This window comes from Trachurus trachurus (genome assembly GCF_905171665.1).
Source record: "Trachurus trachurus genome assembly, chromosome: 17".
In the NCBI taxonomy this organism is placed as follows: domain Eukaryota; kingdom Metazoa; phylum Chordata; class Actinopteri; order Carangiformes; family Carangidae; genus Trachurus; species Trachurus trachurus.
This window is the reverse complement of record NC_139900.1, coordinates 6,686,768-6,708,560: the sequence shown is the minus strand read 5'-3', so window position 1 is coordinate 6,708,560 and position 21,793 is coordinate 6,686,768. Positions and strand designations below refer to the sequence as shown.

At 43.4% G+C, this 21,793-nt stretch overlaps 1 protein-coding gene across 1 annotated transcript in view; it reads left to right on the top strand.

The window, feature by feature from the left end:
- The first annotated feature begins 316 nt into the window (after positions 1–316).
- Positions 317–21,793, top strand: part of pitrm1 (pitrilysin metallopeptidase 1) — a 38,674-nt gene continuing 17,197 nt past the window's right edge. The window contains exons 1-6 of the mRNA XM_083990947.1: positions 317–519; positions 1,799–1,901; positions 2,183–2,289; positions 2,510–2,661; positions 19,222–19,336; positions 19,471–19,567. Of these exons, the coding sequence (XP_083847073.1) occupies positions 473–519; positions 1,799–1,901; positions 2,183–2,289; positions 2,510–2,661; positions 19,222–19,336; positions 19,471–19,567 (621 nt within the window). The 5' untranslated portion in view covers positions 317–472. The remainder of the gene's footprint in view (positions 520–1,798; positions 1,902–2,182; positions 2,290–2,509; positions 2,662–19,221; positions 19,337–19,470; positions 19,568–21,793) is intronic.

Here is a 21,793-nt window from a genome sequence, read left to right as displayed (position 1 = left end):
CTGTCCTTCAAAATGTGTCCCCTTGTGATTATCACGCTTTGTGGGCATTTAAAGTGATTTGGCGTCAGGCCAATCCGCTCTGCTCTTCTTCCCGGCTCGACCAATCAGAGACGAGAATGCTCCGATGTGGAAGGTTTGGCTTGCGGGCGCCAAAAAAGTGCTCCGCGCGCGTGTGTACTGTGTAGAGTTGCATTCTACTCGGATGGGTGTAACTGCGCAGCAAGTGACTGTAGAGATCTGCTATCTGCGCAGGTTGCTGCGAGAGTTGTGTGGTGTGTTAACATTACGCAACCGACCCAATGTGTCAACTGCCAAGCGGCGGCATGAGGAGGAGGAGGACAGAGACAGGACACGGGGAGATAATGCGTTTTTATTAACGAAATTTAATTTAAAAATTAGCCGTCGTGTCTTAGACGGACACGGAGGGAGACAGTCGTTGTTGTGAAAATATATAACCGTTGACGTTAACAGAATGTTCCGTCACACGAAGGCGGTGCTCCAGAAACTTCGATACGTTCGGTGAGTTAAGAAGCTAACGGTCCGGTGGGTCAATCAGGCTGAAGCTAACACACCTGAGACGGTTCACTGACACTGTTGTTGAGGTTGTAACATCACGACAGGACAGTTTACCGTGACAATAAGTCGCGATATTTATTATCAGACCACCAGAGAGACAGGGGGGGTTTGTTTGACTGTGTCTCACAATGTGTCATGAGCTGATGCAACCAGAGATGAGAGAGCTGTAAGTTTGATATTAGCTAACTAACCTTGAGCTGATGTAGAGAGGAGGGAGAACTGATTCACAGATAAACAGGGAGTGTGAGTTCAAATATAGAGAAATAAAGCAGTGGTTTTAGCTCAGGTCAGGGTGTTGTATGTTCTATGATGTAATAGTATTTTACATATAGGCTCGTAAGTAGGTGTTTGGCCAAAAACAACAAACTGTAATAGGGAAGTTCTGCGTATTTAACTCACTTTTCTAACATGTGAACAAACACAAGGCTAATAATGTGGCTGGAGTTGTAGTGACTCAGGATAGTGGATGCATGGTTAAGTTTACATCTGCAAAAACATAGGCTACTAGTTAACATTCAGTATTATGTTTATCTTTATACTGTTTGTTTCAATAAACATTTCCCTTTACTTTTCCTTGACTTTCTCATACGCTCTCTATTGTTGACCAGGCAGTGACTAATGACAATAAAGCTCTTGAATCTTAAAAAAGAAATGTAGGTGTTTTGTCTGGCAGGTAGATCTATGAAATAGAAACCCATGTGCTGAGGAGTTGTAACCTACATTCAGTTGTAACCTACGTTCATCCTTTATTGTCATTGTATGGCCATACAACAAAATTAGAGGTGCAACTCCCTTGTTGCTTAAAAAAACAAAATTTTAAAAGACATGAGAATGTATATTGCATGTACTTTAATTACACATATTCAGAACAGTAACTGATGAGTAATAAATAGTGTGATCATAAAGTGTGGTAAAGTGCAATTGATGGCAGCAATTGGTGCATCTGAGAATTGAATCTTTAAACCTACATTTTTACGTATTGGGCATGAATCTAATATAAGAGGGAACTCATTTGGCTTAGTTTGTTGGAAAATTATTTTTTACGATAAGACACCAGCCTTGGCCTGACTGCTGGAAGCTGCAGCCCCTGGAGGCAAATCTAAGAGCGCTGGGCTATGTTGATCAGCCGCTGCACTGAAACCAAAGCAAATAATCTCTGTTTTTGTTTTTGCATAATGATAGATGAATTATTCTGCAATTAAATATTTTTTTCCCCCTACAGTTTCAATGGACAGCAGCATACCTGGAGGCTGAAGAGCACTTCAGCAGAGAGAGCTCTTCAGTATCAGCCAGGACAGAAGATCCATGGTTTTACAGTCAAAGAGGTTAGTGTAATGTAGTGTAATGTAATGCTGCAGGGTTGTTGTGTTTAGCCTTTTACAACTCATTACAATAAGCTGCCACTTGCTGTGAGTAAGCTTTGGACGTGTTTTACAGGTAGAAATCTGAATTTTCTGATTGATTTTGATGTTACATAGTGTAAATGTTCTTTGTTTACGATCAAATGTCTCATGACCTTCTTGTAATAACACCGATAGGAGGAGGCAGAGGCTGAGAGTCGACCTTGGCCCTGAAGTCTGAGCTGCTAAATGTTTTTCTTCTCCAGGTTGTAGCCGTCCCCGACCTGTTTCTCACAGCGGTGAAGCTGAGTCATGATAAAACTGGAGCTCAGTACCTGCATGCAGCCAGAGATGACTCCAACAACCTCTTCAGGTTGGTGTGAAATGAGTTTCAGCTGCACAACACATTTATATTCATGTGGGAAAACAGATTTGACTCTAGCAGAATATGTATATTTTTAGTCTGTCACTGTAATTATGCTTAAAATGTGATTTTAAATGTGTTTACGTAACAGGATACAACTCTTTATGAATTCAACTTTCATATTCTTGAGCAAAAAAAGATGGTGAAAACAGGTGTTGTTGTGTTTCAGTGTCCAGTTAAGGACGACGCCCCTGGACAGCACAGGCGTCCCTCACATCCTGGAGCACACGGTGCTGTGTGGGTCTGAGAAGTATCCATGTAGAGACCCGTTCTTCAAGATGCTCAACAGGTCTCTGTCCACCTTCATGAACGCCTTCACAGGTAGGACACTGTTGACCAGAGGTTGCGCTAGACTTTTTCGTTGCTGATCGTTTTGACTGACGAGGTCATAAAAATTCCGTCATAATCTATTTTTACCGGTCACTTAATTTTTTATGTCATATGATAATAATGACATATTCAATAGCATTCAATTTTAATTCATTTTTAATTTATATCAAGTCCAAACAAATTGAACAGAGAATGCTCCGGAGCAGAGTCGGCGTCAGATCACATCTAACCGTGGGTCATTCAGTGAATGCGGGGTCACTTTCTGCCACTCAACATCTAAATACAACGTAAATACGTGATGATGACATCAGTTTTCTGTCAACAATCAACATGCTAATCCATGTGTTATACCAAAACATCCAAAGGAGCACGTCGTTCTCACACCGCACTGGCGTTGTCTGAAAGTTACATCTCTTTCTCTCTCTCTCTCTCTCTCTCTCTCTCTGTGCCTCTCATTTCTCTTTTGCACACGCACGCACGCAGCCATTGCGCATCACTGAAACAACTGAAGCTATAGACCACACAGCCAGATGCAGCACAAATTCAGACAGGACAAAACCCCACTCAGCTTTAAGTGTTATAAACAATGCCACGGTGGGAAAAATACATTAAAAGAAGGCTTAACGTTACCTTTAGAAGAGTTGTGCGCGGCGAGTGTGTGAAACGATGATGTCATACCCCCACCGCTTTACCTGTAGGCTACCGAGACACACCGCTGTAGCCTACAGCTGCAGTCTATGTAGGCTACGTAACTTAACAACAGCTGACTACTGTCGGCCCCTCGGACACTGCAGCTGAATCTCGCCCGTTAAATCATTATCGATCGTCATATTTGCACTGACAAAACTCCCAGTCAACATTTAATCCACTTGAAGGAGTTTGAATACTGCGCGGAAGTTTTCTGTCTTCTTCTCTGTTGTTGGTGTTTATGTGTGGCAGCGCTACAGCGCCACACACGCTCCACACAGGCCTGGAGTATGTAGCCTACTACAGCGTTTTCTACTGACAGCGCACCAGCCAGCTTTGAGTTGTTGTTTTTTACTGTAGCTAATCTAATTCTCACCGTAGTGACTTTGTGACATTGTATTGACCCCTTGCAGCTACGTCACAATTAGAACGTGACGCGAGAGGCGACACCATGACGGACGGCAGAAAGTGCTCAGTGATAATGTACTGTGTATGGGTGCCGTCCAACAATGTGGCTTGATCACTTCACATTACAACCTCACAGCATTATCACTTATTTAGAATAGAATATCTACTCATCCGTTGCAATATATGTTTGTTTTTTTGTTATTCGCCGTAGAATATCTCAGTTTTCTGTGCTTTTTCCACTGCTAAGGAGCTAACGTCAGTCAGAGCCACACTCCCCATACAGCAGCTGCTGCTGTCTTTGCTGCTGCTAACTACAGTTAACAGACCTGGAAATTAAAACCTGGTCCGACCCGTGGGTGTTGAAGACCTGACCCGACGTCTGTCTAATTAGTGATCATTCTCTGATTAAACCCGGCTGAAAAATAAAAGAAAACGGGAAGCCGTCTTCGTTGTAATCGCCGCGATCCACCGGCGAGCGGCGGCAACTACGTTGTGACGGTGCTATGTTTAATACGAGCGTTAGCTGATGTTAGCCACAGCATGTAGCTCAGCTAGTTAGCTTCAACTGTGTTTACATCGACTATACACTGTAGATAAACTAACTTATAATGGCATCGATAACGTGTCTGTATATCTTCGCACTGGTCCTGTTGTTCATGTAACCCCGCCGCCAGTGGCCAGCCCCCGGTTCTTAGCTCTAGACCAGCAAGGAGTTGGTGCTTCAGACCAGTTTTAAGGACCAATAACCGGTTCTTAAGCGGTGGAAAAGCAAAGAACCGGTGCTAGTCAGGCTCTGGCTCCGAACCAGCACTCGAACCAGCTCAGTGGAAAAGGAGGGGAAACCCTACAACCCCGGTATGTCACAAAACTATAACGCGCCCATTCAATTACATTGACGTTCACTGTTCTTTTGCCGTCCATCATGGCGTCCGGAGCTATCGCGAGTGGAACGTGACGTCACGTGCAAGGGGTCAATAGGCTATGTTATATATCGTTATCCACCGCTCCATGTATTGATTATCTGCTGGCTTCATTGTAAACTAATGCACATGGCCAGACTGCCATGGGTGTGAATTGCAATCTGTCAAAATGACGGATGGCCTCAAAATTTTTCCGTCACTGTTTTAAAAAAACGGTCAATGACGGAAAACATTCGGTTAACGCGACCCCTGCTGTTGACATTCACAACAACATCCTCAGTGTCTCATTTTATACCTGTGTCTTCTTTTGAACCCACCACCATCCAACTCAAACTAATCACCCTTCATTTCAGGCAGCTGGGCAGCTGCTGGGTGTTAAAGGGATAGTTCAACATTTTGGCAAATTGGCCCATTGCCATAATCCCTATAGTCATAGCAGTAGGTTTGTTACCTTTAATTGTCGGTGCAAGCTATTTTTAGAATGACGGAGAAGAGCCACGAGCTGCTCAGAGCTACGCTACGGAGGCTCATGGGATTTCTTGGTTTCTCTCATCAAACTCATCAAATACACAATCCAACAACTCCAAATGTGCAACGTGCGATCCTGCCAGGAGCAGTTTTTCATCAAGTAGTCTCTGTATTTCCCTCTAAAACAACTCTGTCTGGTAACGTTCTGTTATTATCTCATAGAGTGGTGAATGTGCAGGTCACAACTTGTCCACCAGAGCGTTGTGGAGTTGTTGGATTGTGTATTTGATTAGTTTGATGAGGGAAACCAAGAAATCCCACTAGCCTCCGTACCGTAGCTCTGAGCAGCTCGTGGCTCTGCTCCACCATTGTAAAAATAGCTTGCATTGACAATTATAGGTAACAAACCTACTCCTAAGACTATAGGGATTATGGCAACGGGCCAATTTTCCAAAATGTTTAAGCAAACAAAATAAAAGGTACTGCACCCTTGTGGTCAAAGTAAAGTACTTGCACAAAACTCAAACTAAAGAATGGCTCCTACAGATTTCATGGCTGCAGATGTCAAGTAGGGCTTTGACATTGAACTTCATTATTCGAATATAATTTGAATATATATTTAAAAAAAGGATATTCGAATGAATATTAGGGCAGCTCTAAATATTTAAACCTGGAATAAGCATTATTTTTGGTAAATGTGTTTGCCTGAAAACGTAGTTCTCAACCCAGATTCAAGGCTTTTTTCAGCCTGTTGAAGTTGTGAAACGCGAGCTCATTAGCATTGATCACCTGTACTAGTTACAGTATGACGTTATCACGTCGTTAGTGCCTGACGCCTGTTCACACTTCTTCACTGAAAAACAATGGCGGAGCAAAAGGCTGCGAGTGCGACCATAGATACTCTACAAACCACGGAGGGAGAAGTTGAAACACAGTGTTTCCTCTACATTCATTTAGCTCCTTCAAATTTTGTTTTTCTTTTTTTTATAATTGTCGCAAATACACCACCGCCGCATGTCTTCCGTTCATTCATCTCCGGCATTCACACACACACACACACACAGAGAGAAGCATGCATGCATGACATCAGTGCGCGGTGAAAGTGAAACGTATACTGTCAAAATATTATCAATAAATATTCAAATATTAATATTAATATTAATGAACAAACAAAGTTTGAATAGGATTTTTTGGGCACATGTCAAAGCCCTAATGTCGAGGCAATGGGTCTGTCATCATTGAGGCAAGAGATGTTCTTGGTCTTGGGAACCGGGATGATCATGAACTCTTTGAATCACCTGGGTACTGAGCTTGGTACCAGGGCTGGACTGGCCATCGGGCATACCGGGCAATGCCCGGTGGGCCGTTGACCCAATGTGGGCCGGCCTGGCCGGTCCGCTGTGTGTGTGTGTGTTTTTTTTTTCTTTCTTTCTAAATTCCTTCCAATTGGGCCAGGCTACAGAGGGCTAGCCGTGTGTGCCAGCATCGACACATATTATTGGTCTATTGTTTGTCATTGTCAATCAATCATGGGCTGACAGGCTCAGAGAGCCCTGACAGTGCTGTCAATCACTACACGAACCAGGGTGGGGCGGGACCTCAATGGTCCGGTGGACGGACTGCTGCTGCTGCTGCTGCTGAGCCAGTTAATGAGTAGTGAACGTCTTTGAAACTGTTCCCTAACTTGAAAATGTATAGTGTAAGAAACGCCCGGGTGGCGCTGAGAAACAGCGATTAAAAAGCCGGAGTCTCTGGAGGTGGAGGCTGCTAAATTGACGGATCTTTAGCGCTGGGGATCACCACCGCCACCCCCCCACCCCCCCAGCAGCCACAGGTGCTGCTGCGCCGGGAGACGAGCGAGGAGGACCCGACGATGATGAGCGAGTGGAGGCAGACATGGTAAGTAACATTAGCCTGGGGCTGGCTACACTTCTGAGACATGTCCAAAACAAAGTAAAAAACGTTTTTACATTGATGTGATAACTGCATAGGCTGCTGGTGAATGCAGCTGCAGCTGCAGCTAACGTAACAGTTAGCTCCTCAGGGATTAAAGCCGTTATTTTTCTAACTTTGATAAATTAACATGTGATAACATATTAGCCCAGAGTGACGGGCTGTGACTGTTGGTAGTTGTGGTTGGTTTTGTTTAAATATGCCGAATTGTGATATTATGGATTATTATTGTTCAGATGATTTAGCTAAGCTAGCTAACAGCTGCTAACGTCAGCAGTCTCTTGTTGCCGTAGCAACAGTAAACATTCACGTGGAAGCTGAGATACTTGAATTTTAGCACAAAATACAAGTAAACCTATAGGAAATAATAGTTTAACAATATTTACCATTGAGTTTATTGTAATCTTTCAATTCATTTATAGTTTACTGAGTAATAGGTATCATTTGTGTGTAAATGTGTTACTTTTACTGTACTTCTCTAATGGCTGTGCTGTCTTGAGCATGTTCAGGTCACAAAGATCTGACTTTTGCATTAGAAAACACTAAAGTGTCCTAATGAAAACACAACAAAGCCATTTGACTATCTTGTTCATAAATGATGGTGACAGGACTTTTTTTGTTTATGATACACACACTTTCATTGATACGAATACTTGGTTTTGAGCATGTGACTGATGCTTTTGCAGGTTAAAAGGTTTTGCAGTTTGCACAAAAAGTATACTTGGCTACATATACTTGTACAAGTTCTGTTTGCTGTTTCTTGCAGGTCACAAATTTGGTGAGAGTGGAGCTGGCTGGCTGCGGACGAGGAAGTAGGGCAATACATACTTGTGCACATAAGAGAATGCATATATTCAGACCTGTAATTCTTAGACTTTTTTTTTCAATTCTCTATGGTTTCATAATGACTGAGTCACCTTTAATACAAATGAGTTCCAGCTCTAATGCTGCTACTGTCTGTAATATGTTTCTATTTAGATTATTTGTCAGGATATTTTGTTATTGTCCCTGTTTGTCCTTATCTCCCCGTCTCTCTTTGCCCCCCCCCCCCCTCCCTCACCCAATTGAGGTAGCGCCCACCTCTAGTCATGACATAATTTCTGTTGTGATTTGACACTAATGAATAAAGATTTATTGATTGATCAATTTTAGTCCTTGAGTTCATAGCTACATGCTTTATTTGTTAACTGCTATCAAGGAATATGACTCTCCTTTGTAGTATACGTTAGAGAAGACGCCGCAAGATTTGTGGACTTCTACGCTGTGTCCGCTGATCAGTAGCCTAGTGGGCCGGTCTGGACAGAAAATGCCCTGGCTGAATTTTTGTCCCAGTCCAGCCCTGCTTGGTACTGAGATGTTGAAATGTAGGTGAAAGTTTGAACCAAGTTTGTCCGCTCCGGTGGGTGCACCGCCACCTATGTATTTGTAAACAACTCATTCTAAGCTTTTAATCAATAATCAGTTTTAAGAGTTTATAAAGAAAAAGAGTCAAAATTCTCTGATTTCAGCTTCTTAAATGTGAATATTTCTGGTTTCTTTGTTCTTATGACAATAAACTGAGTCTCCCTTTGGTTTGTGGACAAAACAAGACAATTGAGGACGTCATCTGGTAGTTTGAGAAACACTGATTGATTTTATTGACCAAACAACTAATCAATTAATCATTTACATATCAACAAAATAATCGATAGTTGCTCAGGTGTAGGACCAGACCGTCCCGTCCTCTAGTGGAGCTGCTGGTGTTTCTTCAGGTTGTAAGACTGGCTGAAGGCCTTCCCACAATGCCCACACACATACGGTTTCTCTCCGGTGTGGACGCGCTGGTGGGCCGTTAACTCTCTGGAGGTAGCGAACGCCTTCGCACACTGTTCACAGCTATACGGCCTCTTTCCGGTGTGGACGCGCTGGTGGTTCGCTAAATGTCCGGAGGTAACAAACGCCTTCCCACACTGCTCACAGCTATACGGCCTCTCTCCGGTGTGGACGCGCTGGTGGTTCGCTAAATGTCCGGAGGTAACAAACGCCTTCCCACACTGCTCACAGCTATACGGCCTCTCTCCGGTGTGGACGCGCCGGTGGACCGCTAACTGTCCGGGGGTAACACACGCCTTCCCACACTGCTCACAGCTGTACGGTCTCTCTCCGGTGTGGACACGCCGGTGGTCCGCTAACAATACGGGTGTAGCAAACGCCTTCCCACACTGCTCGCAGCTGTACGGCTTCTCTCCGGTGTGGACGCGCCGGTGGACTGTTAACTCTGAGGAGGTAACAAACGCCTTCCCGCAGTGCTCGCAGCTGTACGGCCTCTCTCCAGTGTGGATGCGACGCCGGTGTCTTGTTAACTCTTTGGAGGTAGCGAACGCCTTCTCACACTGATCGCAGCTGTACGGCCTCTCTCCGGTGTGGACGCGCCGGTGGACCTTTAACAATGAGGGGATAGCGAACGCCTTCCCGCACTGCTCACAGCTGTACGGCTTCTCTCTGGCGTGGTTCCGCTGGTGAATTTTCGGTCCGGACAAGTCAGTGGACGATGTGTCGCTCTGCTCGTACTTGTACGGCATCTGTCCACATTGGGGTGGCTGGTGGTGAGCGTTCAGATGAACTGAGGTCCTGACCGTGTTCCTACACCCATTACAGCTGTGTGGTTTCACCATGGTGTGATCCTGTTTCTATGGCAACAGACAGAGAGAATGAATCAATTAATGATGGATGGATGGTCATTAAAGGTGTTCAGAAATGGCCGTTTGTCCTGTTTGTTGCGCCAAGTTGTCACGAGTTTACCCTTGTAAGGAAAACAAATTTGATTGGTTGTTATCGAGCGGGGCGGGATATTCAATGTTTGGGGTGAGACCGAGCTCGGTGTGAGTATGTGTGTCTCAGACGTTTGATTGACGGATAATGGATCCAATATCAGTGGCCAATGCGGGAAAAAAATACCACACTTTCATCCCAGATTTACTCAAAAATAGAATGTTGCACAAAGTTTGGGCTCCATCGTCTGATAGACACTAATTACACTAATGTTAGGACCCACAGTGGGCTCAAATTCAATTTTCTTTTCTGTACAGCTTTAAGTACCGTCATCATCGTCATCACACAGCTTGTTGATGCTGCTGTTTAAATTCTTCATTAATACAAATCTTACAAGCAGAATTATTCCAATATACTTTGAAACTAAGCAAAACATGTCAGTCTTTGAGTTGGTATAGTAACAAGTGATGGGAATTAGGGCGTTTATGAAATAACGGCTCAAGAAGTTATTGTTTCCCCCGTTATAACTCTGTTACTGATGATAAAACGCTCTGTTACTTGACTCAAGAAGTTAAACAGTTACTTTCTTGCATGAAAAAATATTAAAACTTAATAACACAGACCTGTGGACCAGTCTGCCCAAACAAATCCGGATCCTGGTTCTCCTCCTTTATCATGTTGTAGTCCTGGTTCTGGTTCTCCTCCTTTATCATGTTGTAGTCCTGGTCCTGCTTCTCCTCCTTTATCATGTTGTAGTCCTGGTCCTGGTTCTCCTCCTTTATCATGTTGTAGTCCTGGTCCTGGTTCTCCTCCTTCATCCTGGTCCTAGTCAGATGGGACCTCCTCTTGGTGCTTTTCCACGAGCTCAGTACGGTATAGCACGGCTCTCCTGGGTTTTATCCTCTTTTCCTCCGGCCCCTCCTACCTGGTATCTGCTACTTCTTTGGTAACGCCCATAGACTGTATGGTAACACCTCAGCCTTGGTTGGTTTCAAGCGAGCCGAAGCGATACTAAACGTGACGTCAGCCGACTGCCTTCCACTGATTGGCCAGAACGTTGTCACTGGAAGACGAGTGAGCTGACGAGAGGAGAGAAACAAGAGAGAGACGACGTGATATGAAGACCCCGCCCCCGCTGAGGAGCAACTATGAAGAACTCAGAGCTGGAGAAGCACCTCAACTGAGCCGTGCCGTGCCAAGCCGTTAGTGGAAAGCGCCATCTGTTTACCTTTGTATTCTCGCGATCTCTCCGACTTTCGCGGTCACATCGCTAAGTCTCCTCCCCTTAGATACCATTGCTAAGGTGTCGGAGTTGACGGTTGGAAGAATAGACTGGGCTGTAACTTCAGAATCATGTGACCCTGTAGAAATGAACTCATTTGTGTTTGTGGTCAGAGCTTAAATAATATTCAGACACAAACTTCCCGAAGTATTCCAATGGTGTATGGAGGCAAAGTACATCATCTGTAAGAGCTGGACTGGAGAGAATATTATTGGGACCAATATGCATACTACTAGCGATACCAGTCATGGAGCACAGTGTGTTTTTTCGGTCGGGACTCAATGTCCATATTGACTGGGCAATAAGTGCCTGGTTGGTTTACTTTGTCCACAGGTATTGTCATCTGACTCTGCATCACTTGCATCACATTATCCATTTTGGATGATAACACTCACATCCAGCACACTGTATCAATGATCTGTCCTTCTGAAATGGAAAAAATCAATGTGAAACAAATGTTTATGTATAAAGCATACACATGCTTATTAGCTTGTAGATTACCTGCAGGAAAAGTTGGGGTGGTAGGGAAACTGAGTAAAATATAAAGTGTTTACACATTCACACATTTCACCAGTCACACAATACTGTCTGGCTAACCTATTGTACTCTGTGATTATCATTCTAAAAGTTATGCATGCAGCCCCCAACTTACCACCACACCCTACACTCCTGAACATTCACACCTGCTCCAGAACATTAGCACCTCCAAGCATCCCCCACCACTGCTTTGTAGTGTTGTAGTCATGACCACCTAACCCGAGACAAAGACTAGGCCGAGACCAGAGTATACCGAGACCAAGACAAGACCAAGACTTTGAGGGGGCGAGACAGAGTCAAGACCAAAACCGTGGAGGGGCGAGACCAAGTCCGAGACCAAACAGAATAAACAGAAGCATTAGCATAGTCTATTTGTCATATTGAAAAATACATTTATTTCAAACTGTTGGTAAAGCCAACCAGCCTGTAGAAGTACTTAACCCTTTTCACATGGTGCTTTCAAAAGCAGCAACCATGATGCTGTTACAGCCAATGTATGAAGAACATTATCATCAACACTTGAGAGGCGATTCTCTGATGAAAAAACAAAAAAAATTACTGTAGCCTACATGATTTTGTTGTTGTCATTTTTCCCAAAGTGATTAAGTTAACCCAATTAAGTTAAAAAGGGTGAGTTAACATACAGTAATTCTCTCTCTCGCTCTCACTCTCTTTCTCTCAGTTCAATTCAATAAGCTTTATTGGCATGACTGTCATTACAATATTGCCAAAGCATTACAAAAATGGTAAAATAACACATACAACATAAATAAATAAACAGATAATATAATAATAAAGATGATACTATTGAACAAACAGTGTAGATATCATTAAGCAGGTAAAACTGCTCATATAGAGGAGCTCATGTTGAGCAGCTCTTCTCTCTTTCAAAGCTACGAGGACGCCGCTAAAGACGCTAGCAACATAAAGCTAACCGTAAGAAGCCACCGGGACACAAACACACACCATCTCCCTCTCTCCCTCTCAAACACACACTGTCTGTCTCTCTCTCTCTCTCTCTCTCTCTCTCTCTCTCTCTCTCTCTTCCTTGAACAACTGAACCTCATTTACTTTAGTGAAAAGTTATTCATTTGTATGGAACCAGCCAAGCTTTTTTAACTTGTGGGATGCACTTTTCCCACTTTGTATTTATTTTAAATGAGTAAAATAAATAAAATAACGCAAAGTATTTGCATCAGTTCTAGAGTCTTTTATTTTTACATCAATAAGTAATGCACCTCATTTAAATAGATGTTCATTTGAGATATCAAATAGTTTTTTTTGATATCTTTTAGCAAATGTTTGAAAGGCTTGCTAATAGAATATCTTCATTTAAAGAGTCAAAACTGTTTTTGGTTTTGTTTATAGTATTGATGTCATGATATTTTAGGTCCTCACTAGTCTTTCTTATCTCCAGGTATGTTATCGGTTATCGGTATTGGCATTTGGGAGCAGAAAGTTATCGGTATCGGTTTCAAATTTTTTTTCCTAATCCCTAAAAATAAGTAGTAAATTAAAATGATAAGCCATGGCAATATATTAAATTCCTATATAAACAATAAATACAATATAATAAAATAAAATGATATTTGTAATAAAACATACAGGGACACACAATGGCTAGAGTGTGTAGAACATGTGTAATTTAAAGTACTTCATTCCAGAAGAAAAAATACAGTTGTGCAAAGTTGGTTTCATTGGGTGCTGTTCCCATTTATTGTAACAGGAAAGGTTATTAACAAAACAGTAGTTGATGTGGATTAGGGCTGCAACAACAAATCGATAAAATCGATTATTAAATTCGTTGGCAACGAATTTGATTATCGATTAGTTGGGTAGCGATTAACTTGGCCCAGAGCCAGGGAAAAAAAGAAAATATTTCTTATCTTTACCCGTGTCCAAATCAGTCAGCAGCAGCAGCAGCAGTCATCCAGCTCCAATAATCCACTAATATTATTTCCGTTTACATCGCGTTCCTGGCGGCCAACCTGTTTCATTCATTTGCATCATGTAAAAAAAAAAGACGTATTTTTAGCGGCGGCAACAGCCATGTTTCTGATCAATCGGACCTGTGTTGTCCGGTTCCACCGCGTTGTTTACTCCTGGTGCAACGTTACTCCCACACGGACACGGTCCGCGCGGCTCGTACGCGGTGTGTCTCACAGACATGGTCACGGACTGTCTGGACCCGTGGTCTGGACTCGGTACCAGCAGCAGAGAGGCTTCACTGTCTCCTGTGGCAGCCTCTCCTGTCAGAACACTGAAGCTAAAGCTAACGTTAGCTAAAACTTTATTTTTTTTTTCACACAATGCAAATGAATGAAGCACGCTGGCTGCGAGGAACGCGATGCAAATGGGAATAATATGGATTATAAAACTGTTGGAGTTTGATGACTGCTGCTGCTGACTGATTTGGACACCTGGAGTAAAGGTAAGAAATATTTCTTTGAGGTTTGATCAGCTGTTCCTCTGGGCTCGGTGTGTGGAGGACTCAGATTAGAGATTTGATCATCATTTACCCGTTTTATTTGATGGTGATGGGCGCTATTACAGTTAATACCGATGTTTACATCAGATCGCTGCTGTGTGTGTGTGTGTGTAACGTTGTGTGTGTGTGACCGGAGGGTGCAGCCTGTCCCCCCGCGGTGACTGATGTTTATCACGGTGTGATTACGTGGGCCGGTCGGGGAAGCGGGCTGTGAGCGAAACTGAAAACTGTCGGAGTAAAGTCAGGTTGTTGTCGGTTGATCCGGTGAATGATGAACTTTCAGGGTTGATCATAATTTTCCTCTGGATGTAAACATGTTGCAGACTTCCACTTGTAAGCAAATCAGGCAGTGCCCTAATGAATTTTGTCTATTATTTTTTAATGTATTATTAGTTTAACAGCTCTAGGCAGTTCAACTTACTTAAAAAAAAACCTATTTGTGCAATTTTTTTTTGCACTAATATTGTCCATTTGGAATAACATTCTGTTTTTGAATAAAGTTAGGGAGAAAGAAATAAATGATACCAGTGACATGCTGGATCAAACTGAGAAACAACTCCTCCTCTCGTTCTTCTCTTCCCTACAATGTAAATCAAATTTGTGCCTTTTTTTTATCCGATTAATCGAAGAAATAATCGACAGATTAATCGATTATCAAAATAATTTTAATCTTATCTTTTAATCAATAATCAGTTTTAAGGTTTCTTTGTTCCTTTATGGCAATAAACTGAGTCTCTCTTTGGTTTGTGGACAAAACAAGACAGGACGTCATCTGGTAGTTGATTTTATTGACCAAACAACTAATTGATTAATCATTTACATATCAACAAAATAATCGATAGTTGCTCAGGTGTAGGACCGGACTGTCCCGTCCTCTAGCTGCTGTGGAGCTGCTGGTGTTTCTTCAGGTTGTAAGACTGGCTGAAGGCCTTCCCACAATGCCCACACACATACGGTTTCTCTCCGGTGTGGACGCGCTGGTGGGCCGTTAACTCTCTGGAGGTAGCGAACGCCTTCCCACACTGCTCACAGCTATACGGCCTCTCTCCGGTGTGGACGCGCTGGTGCTTCGCTAAATGTGCGGAGATAACAAACGCCTTCCCACACTGCTCACAGCTGTACGGCCTCTCTCCGGTGTGAATGCGCCGGTGGTTCGCTAACTGTCCGGGGGTAACAAACGCCTTCCCACAGTGCTCACAGCTGTACGGCCGCTCTCCGGTGTGGATGCGCCGGTGGAATATTAACTGTCCAGATTGACTGAACGCCTTCCCACACTGCTCGCAGCTGTACGGCCTCTCTCCGGTGTGGATGCGACGGTGGACCGTTAAAGATGTGGACGTAGTAAACGCCTTCCCACACTGCTCGCAGCTGTACGGCCTCTCTCCGGTGTGGATGCGACGGTGGACCGTTAAATTTTTGGAGGTAACAAACGCCTTCCCGCAGTGCTCGCAGCTGTACGGCCTCTCTCCGGTGTGGACGCGACGCCGGTGTCTTGTTAACTCTGAGGAGGTAGAGAACGCCTTCCCACACTGCTCACAGCTGTACGGCTTCTCTCCGGTGTGGACGCGCCGGTGGACCTTTAACAATGATGGGATAGCGAATGCCTTCCCACACTGCTCACAGCTGTACGGCTTCTCTCTGGCGTGGTTCCGCTGATGAATTTTCAGTCCGGACAAGTCAGTGGACGATGTGTCGCTCTGCTCGTACTTGTACGGCATCTGTCCACATTGGGGTGGCTGGTGGTGAGCGTTCAGATGAACTGAGGTCCTGACCGTGTTCCTACACCCATTACAGCTGTGTGGTTTCACCATGGTGTGATCCTGTTTCTATGGCAACAGACAGAGAGAGAGAATTAATCAATTAATGATGGATGGATGGACATTAAAGGTGTTCAGAAATGGCCGTTTGTTTGTCCTGTTTGTTGAATTTTCACGAGTTTACCCTAGTAAGGAAAATTAATTTGATTGGTTGTTATCGAGCGGGCGGGATATTTAGTGTTTGGGGTGAGACCGAGCTCGGTGTGAGTATGTGTGTCTCAGGCGTTGGATTGACGGATAATGGATCCAATATCAGTGGCCAATGCGGGGGAAAAAATACCACACTTTCATCCCAGATTTACTCAAAAATAGAATGTTGCACAAAGTTTGGGCTCCATCGTCTGATAGACACTAATTACACTAATGTTAGGACCCACAGTGGGCTTGTAATGGGAAATTTTGGTGTAACCCATTGTATGCTTTACAAGGGTTGTATAACCATGTTAATTAAGTGAACTTCCTTTCACCTTGTGGAAAGTGGTACTCAGCCAATCCTTTTCTGATACCTGTATGACATACACCAGACACAAATCACTGAATCCACACAGAGCAGGTTAAAGGTCAGACCAGTGCTCTGTGTTAGGGTTAGGGAACTATAAAGATAGCGCCCTGAGAACGTCTTCAGGGCACTCACTCATTGACTGTACTCCTGTTCGGTTGTGTGTGTGTGACTCCATTTATGAATGCCTTTTATTAAAACTCAAGAAAGATAGCGGACGTGTTCAGTCATCCTTTTTTAAATAAGGAACAACATTTTTTGCCGCTCTAATTAAATTTTCTTTTCTGTACAGCTTTAAGTACCGTCATCATCGTCATCACACAGCTTGTTGATGCTGCTGTTTTGTTTTCCTTTTTAAATTCTTCATTAATACAAATCTAACAAGCAGAATTATTCCAATATAATTTGAAACTAAGCAAAACATGTCAGTCTTTGAGTTGGTATAGTAACAAGTGATGGGAATTAGGGCGTTTATGAAATAACGGCTCAAAAAGTTAGTGTTTCCCCCGTTATAACTCTGTTACCTTTACTGATGATAAAACGCTCTGTTACTTGACTCAAGAAGTTAATTACTTTTTCGCATGAAAAAATATTAAAACTTAATAACACAGACCTGTGGACCAGTCTTCCCAAACAAATCCTGGCCTGCTTCTCCTCCTTTATCATGTTGTAGTCCTGGTCCTGGTTCTCCTCCTTTATCATGTTGTAGTCCTGGTCCTGGTTCTCCTCCTTTATCATGTTGCAGTCCTGGTCCTGGTTCTCCTCCTTTATCATGTTGTATTCCTGGTCCTGGTTCTCCTCCTTCATCCTGGTCCTGGTCAGACGGGACCTCCTCTTGGTGCTTTTCCATGAGCTCAGTACGGTACAGCACGGCTCTCCTGGGTTTTATCTCCTTTTCCTCCGGCCCCTCCTACCTGGTATCTGCTACTTCTTTGGTAACGCCCATAGACTGTATGGTAACGCCTCAGCCCTGGTTTCACGTGACGTCAGCCGACTGCCTTCCACTGATTGGCCAGAGCGTCGTCACTGGAAGACGAGTGAGTGTGGAGCTGACGAGAGGAGAGAAACAAGAGAGAGACGACGTGATATGAAGACCCCGCCCCCGCTGATGAGCAACTATGAAGAACTCAGAGCTGGAGAAGCACCTCAACCGAGTGGAAAGCGCCATCTGTTTAACTTTGTATTCTCGCGATCTCTCCGACTTTCACAGTCACAACACTAACTTTTGCTAACCATTGCTAAGGTGTCGGAGTTGACGGTTGGAAGAATAGACTGGGCTGTAACTTCAGAATCATGTGACCCTGTAGAAATGATTGAGGAAAAGTTGGCCTTTTCATTAGTGTTTACAGTTCTTCCATTCATTTAAACACTGAACTCATTTGTGTTTGTGGTCAGAGCTTAAATAATATGTTCAGACACAAACTTCCAGAAGTATTCCAATGGTGTATGGAGGCAAAGTACATCTTCTGTAAGAGCTGGACCGGAGAGAATATTATTGGGACCAATATGCATACTACTAGCGATACCAGTCATGGAGCACGGTGTGTTTTTTCGGTCGGGACTCAATGTCCATATTGACTGGGCAATAAGTGCCTGGTTGGTTTACTTTGTCCACAGGTATTGTCATCTGACTCTGCATCACTTGCATCACATTATGTGAAACAAATGTTTATGTATAAAGCATACACATGCTTATTAGCTTGTAGATTACCTGCAGGAAAAGTTGGGGTGGTAGGGCAACTGAGTAAAATATAAAGTGTTTACACATTCACACATTTCACCAGTCACACAATACTGTCTGGCTAAGCTATTGTACTCTGTGATTATCATTCTAAAAGTTATGCATGCAGCCCCCAACTTACCACCACACCCTACACTCCTGAACATTCACACCTGCTCCAGAACATTAGCACCTCCAAGCCTCCCCCACCATTGCTTTGACTATGAATTGATTTGAAAATGAGCAGGAATTTCTTTACAAAGCCTGGCTCATCTTACTGTGATCTGAGGAAACTTCTCACAGAATTTAAGGCAGGCCTAGTTAGAAATTAAGTAGTAAATTAAAATGATAAGCCATGGAAATATATTGAATACCCATATAAACAATAAATACAATATAATAAAATAAAACAATATTTGTAATAAAACATACAGGGACACACAAGGGCAAGAATGTGTAATTTAAAGTGCTTGATTCCAGAAGAAAAAATGCAGTTGTGCAAATTTGGTCTCATTGGGTGTTCCCATTTATTGTAACAAGAAAGGTTATTAACAAAACAGTAGTTGATGTGGATTGAAGCTGTCGGTAAGAACTTTGTGAACCCACCACCATCCAACTCACCACCCTTCATTTCAGGCAGCTGGGCAGCTGCTGTGTGTTAAACAACACCAGAATGCTTCATTTATGTGTTAAAATCACTAATCACTAATTTTCTTGCAAACATTTTTTTTTTTTTTTTTGCTTTAACCCTTGGGCAAGAGATGTTCTTGGTCTTGGGAACCGGGATGATAATGAACTCTTTGAATCACCTGGGTACTGAGCTTTGACAGAGGGAGATGTTGAAATGTAGGTGAAAACCCCGGCCAGTTCCACAGCACAGTGATGGAGAACAGAGGGGCTGTGAGGAAATAAAACAACAGGGACAAATAAAACATTCATAAGCCAGTGAAAGTCATAAAAAGGAAATAAAGGAATACTCTCATTTAATGGCTGAATATTTGTGTTGTTTCCTCACCAACAGCCAGTGACTACACCATGTATCCGTTCTCAACCCAAAATGCAAAAGACTTCCAGAATCTTCTCTCCGTGTATTTGGACGCAGTATTCTTCCCGTGTTTACGAGAGCAGGACTTCTGGTGAGTTTTAACTGTCACTGCATGTTTGTCAGATTCCTTCATGCCCCATTTTGACACATTTGTCACCTTTGATAATGGAGTCATATTGATGAAATCAGAGATGTGTTTTTTATTGTTTTTATTGTGTCCTGCAGGCAGGAGGGCTGGAGGCTGGAGAATGAAAACCCCACAGATCCCAGTTCCCCCTTAGTGTTTAAAGGAGTGGTGTTCAACGAGATGAAGGGAGCTTTTGTAAGTTAACACATCCACATACATCACATTTATCTATTATCATTTACTGTGTGTGTGTTTGTGTGTGTGTAGACTTCAGCATAATGGGCTTAAAAATAAACTCTACCTGCAGCTTTAAAGGGGACCTATTATGCTCCTTTTTGCACCAACTAAAATAGTTCCTGGGTGTCTTAAAGACATGTCTGTGACGTGCTTCGGTCAAAATAACCCAAAGATCAAACATCACAGCATTCTCAAAAACAGGGCTTTGCAAAACGGTCTGTTTCAGTGGCCCCTCCCTTTAAATGCAAATGAACCACTCCCTCAGCATTGCGTTACCATGACGATGTCTACTACTAGTACTGATTTGGCCAAAATGTAGTGTGCAAACAAAAGCTAAATCTGCAGTAGGCAAATTGCCAGATCTCCAGTCTGCATCTGACCAGTCTACATTGTGTAATGAAATGTGCCCATGACCTAGTCTCACCCTAACCAAAGATGGTATAGAGTAGTCTTTGCCATGTAGGCTACTGTAACCATGTAACATGTAATATAAAAATGCAAAAATAAATATATAAAATAAATTAAAAATATATGCAGACTGGTCAGTTCATTGTAAAACAGTTATTTATTGATGTAAATGTGGTGATTTGTGCACATAGACTACAGAGCTCCGCAGCACTGCTCCTCTCTATCCTCCTCCTTCTCACAGCTTCACTTTTCATTCAAACTAATTCAACTGCCACAAGATTTCATCAATGAGACCAACATTCTGCTAAATAGACTAACCACACGGCGGTAAACGTCTAAAAAACCCGCGGGTATGTTTATTAGCGATGGTTTTCTCTACCGCGATGAGCACGGACGCCTGCCCGGCCAAGTAGGCCTGCAGACGGGCTCTGCCTGTGTGAGGAGCCGCTGCAGCTCCAGAGCTCCGGTGCTCCGTCGGTCCAGCGTTACGTCGGTCCGGCGAACAACGTCGCCCCGGCGGTACGTCGCTCCTCACACAGGTACAGCTTCACTTACATGAAACGTCGGCGTAAACTTCTAAATAAAACTTAGTAAAGTGACGCTACAGCGCTAAAACATGCAGGGAAGAAGCAGGAAGTAGTCCGCTCCGCTCTCCGCTGTGACACCAGCCACAACACAGCAGCATGGGAGGAGGCGGGGCCGGCTGGAGCAGAGACCTCGGCATGACCATGTAGGGGAGTCCGGCACGCCATGACGTAGACGCGAGCTCATGTCAAAAAAAACTCAGCGCAACCGAGTGTAACAGGTGTGCAGAGAAATCCCAATTATCTAGCAGGGTTTACCCCCAAATGCATTAACCTCAGGATATGACACTTCCACGGCCTCTAGAACCATTATCCAACATTTTAAACATATATAAAAGTCTGAAAAGCTGGAAAAGCATAATAGGTTCCCTTTAAGATCACACTCTGAATTACATCCCATTTGATCAGGTCCATGGCAACGACTGAGTGAAGACTATTTAATTGAGACAAAAAAAAGACATGACACTTGAAAAAAACGAATTATTGCCTTAATCCGACTATACCTGGACAACTGAAGTGCATGTACTCGATTAAGACACCCAGATAATGCGATTGGAATTCGATTTTCTCCGTCATGCATACACTATAGTCGGACTGAAGCTGGACAATGCATGTGCGCATGCTCCACAACAGTCGAGACGGCACCAAGTGGAGCAGAGAAGCCGCCCGAACCAGGCAAAGTAAAGAAAAAAAACCAACGTCAGCGCCAATTTAATGCATTTCACACAGCGCGGCCAGCAAGAGTGTTTTATTTAAAAAAAAAAGAGAGAGAGAGAGAGAGAGATGATAAAAGGAAGCCTGTATCCTATTCTCAGCGTGAATCCGGCCCAGACTGGCGCATCTGGTCGGGAACAGCAGTTGAGAATTTATTATTAAGCTTACTAAGTTGTTTATATTCAGTTTTTTACGAGGTGACAGAAAAGTGAACAGGACAGGCGGCGTATTAACCCACTGAAACAACGGGTGACGCCGCATGAGGGGGCGGACCCCGTCAGTTATTCGGTTTTCTCAGTTGCATGTAAATTGAGACAAAGACAGAAGTCCGACTTGACACCAAAATCGAATTTTGAGCATAGCTCGATTAAGCTCTACATGTAAACGTACTGAATGTTAAATACAACACTGAATTCAAAAGATATGTGTGTGTGTGTGTGTGTGTGTGTGTGTGTGTGTGTGTGTGTGTGTGTGTGTG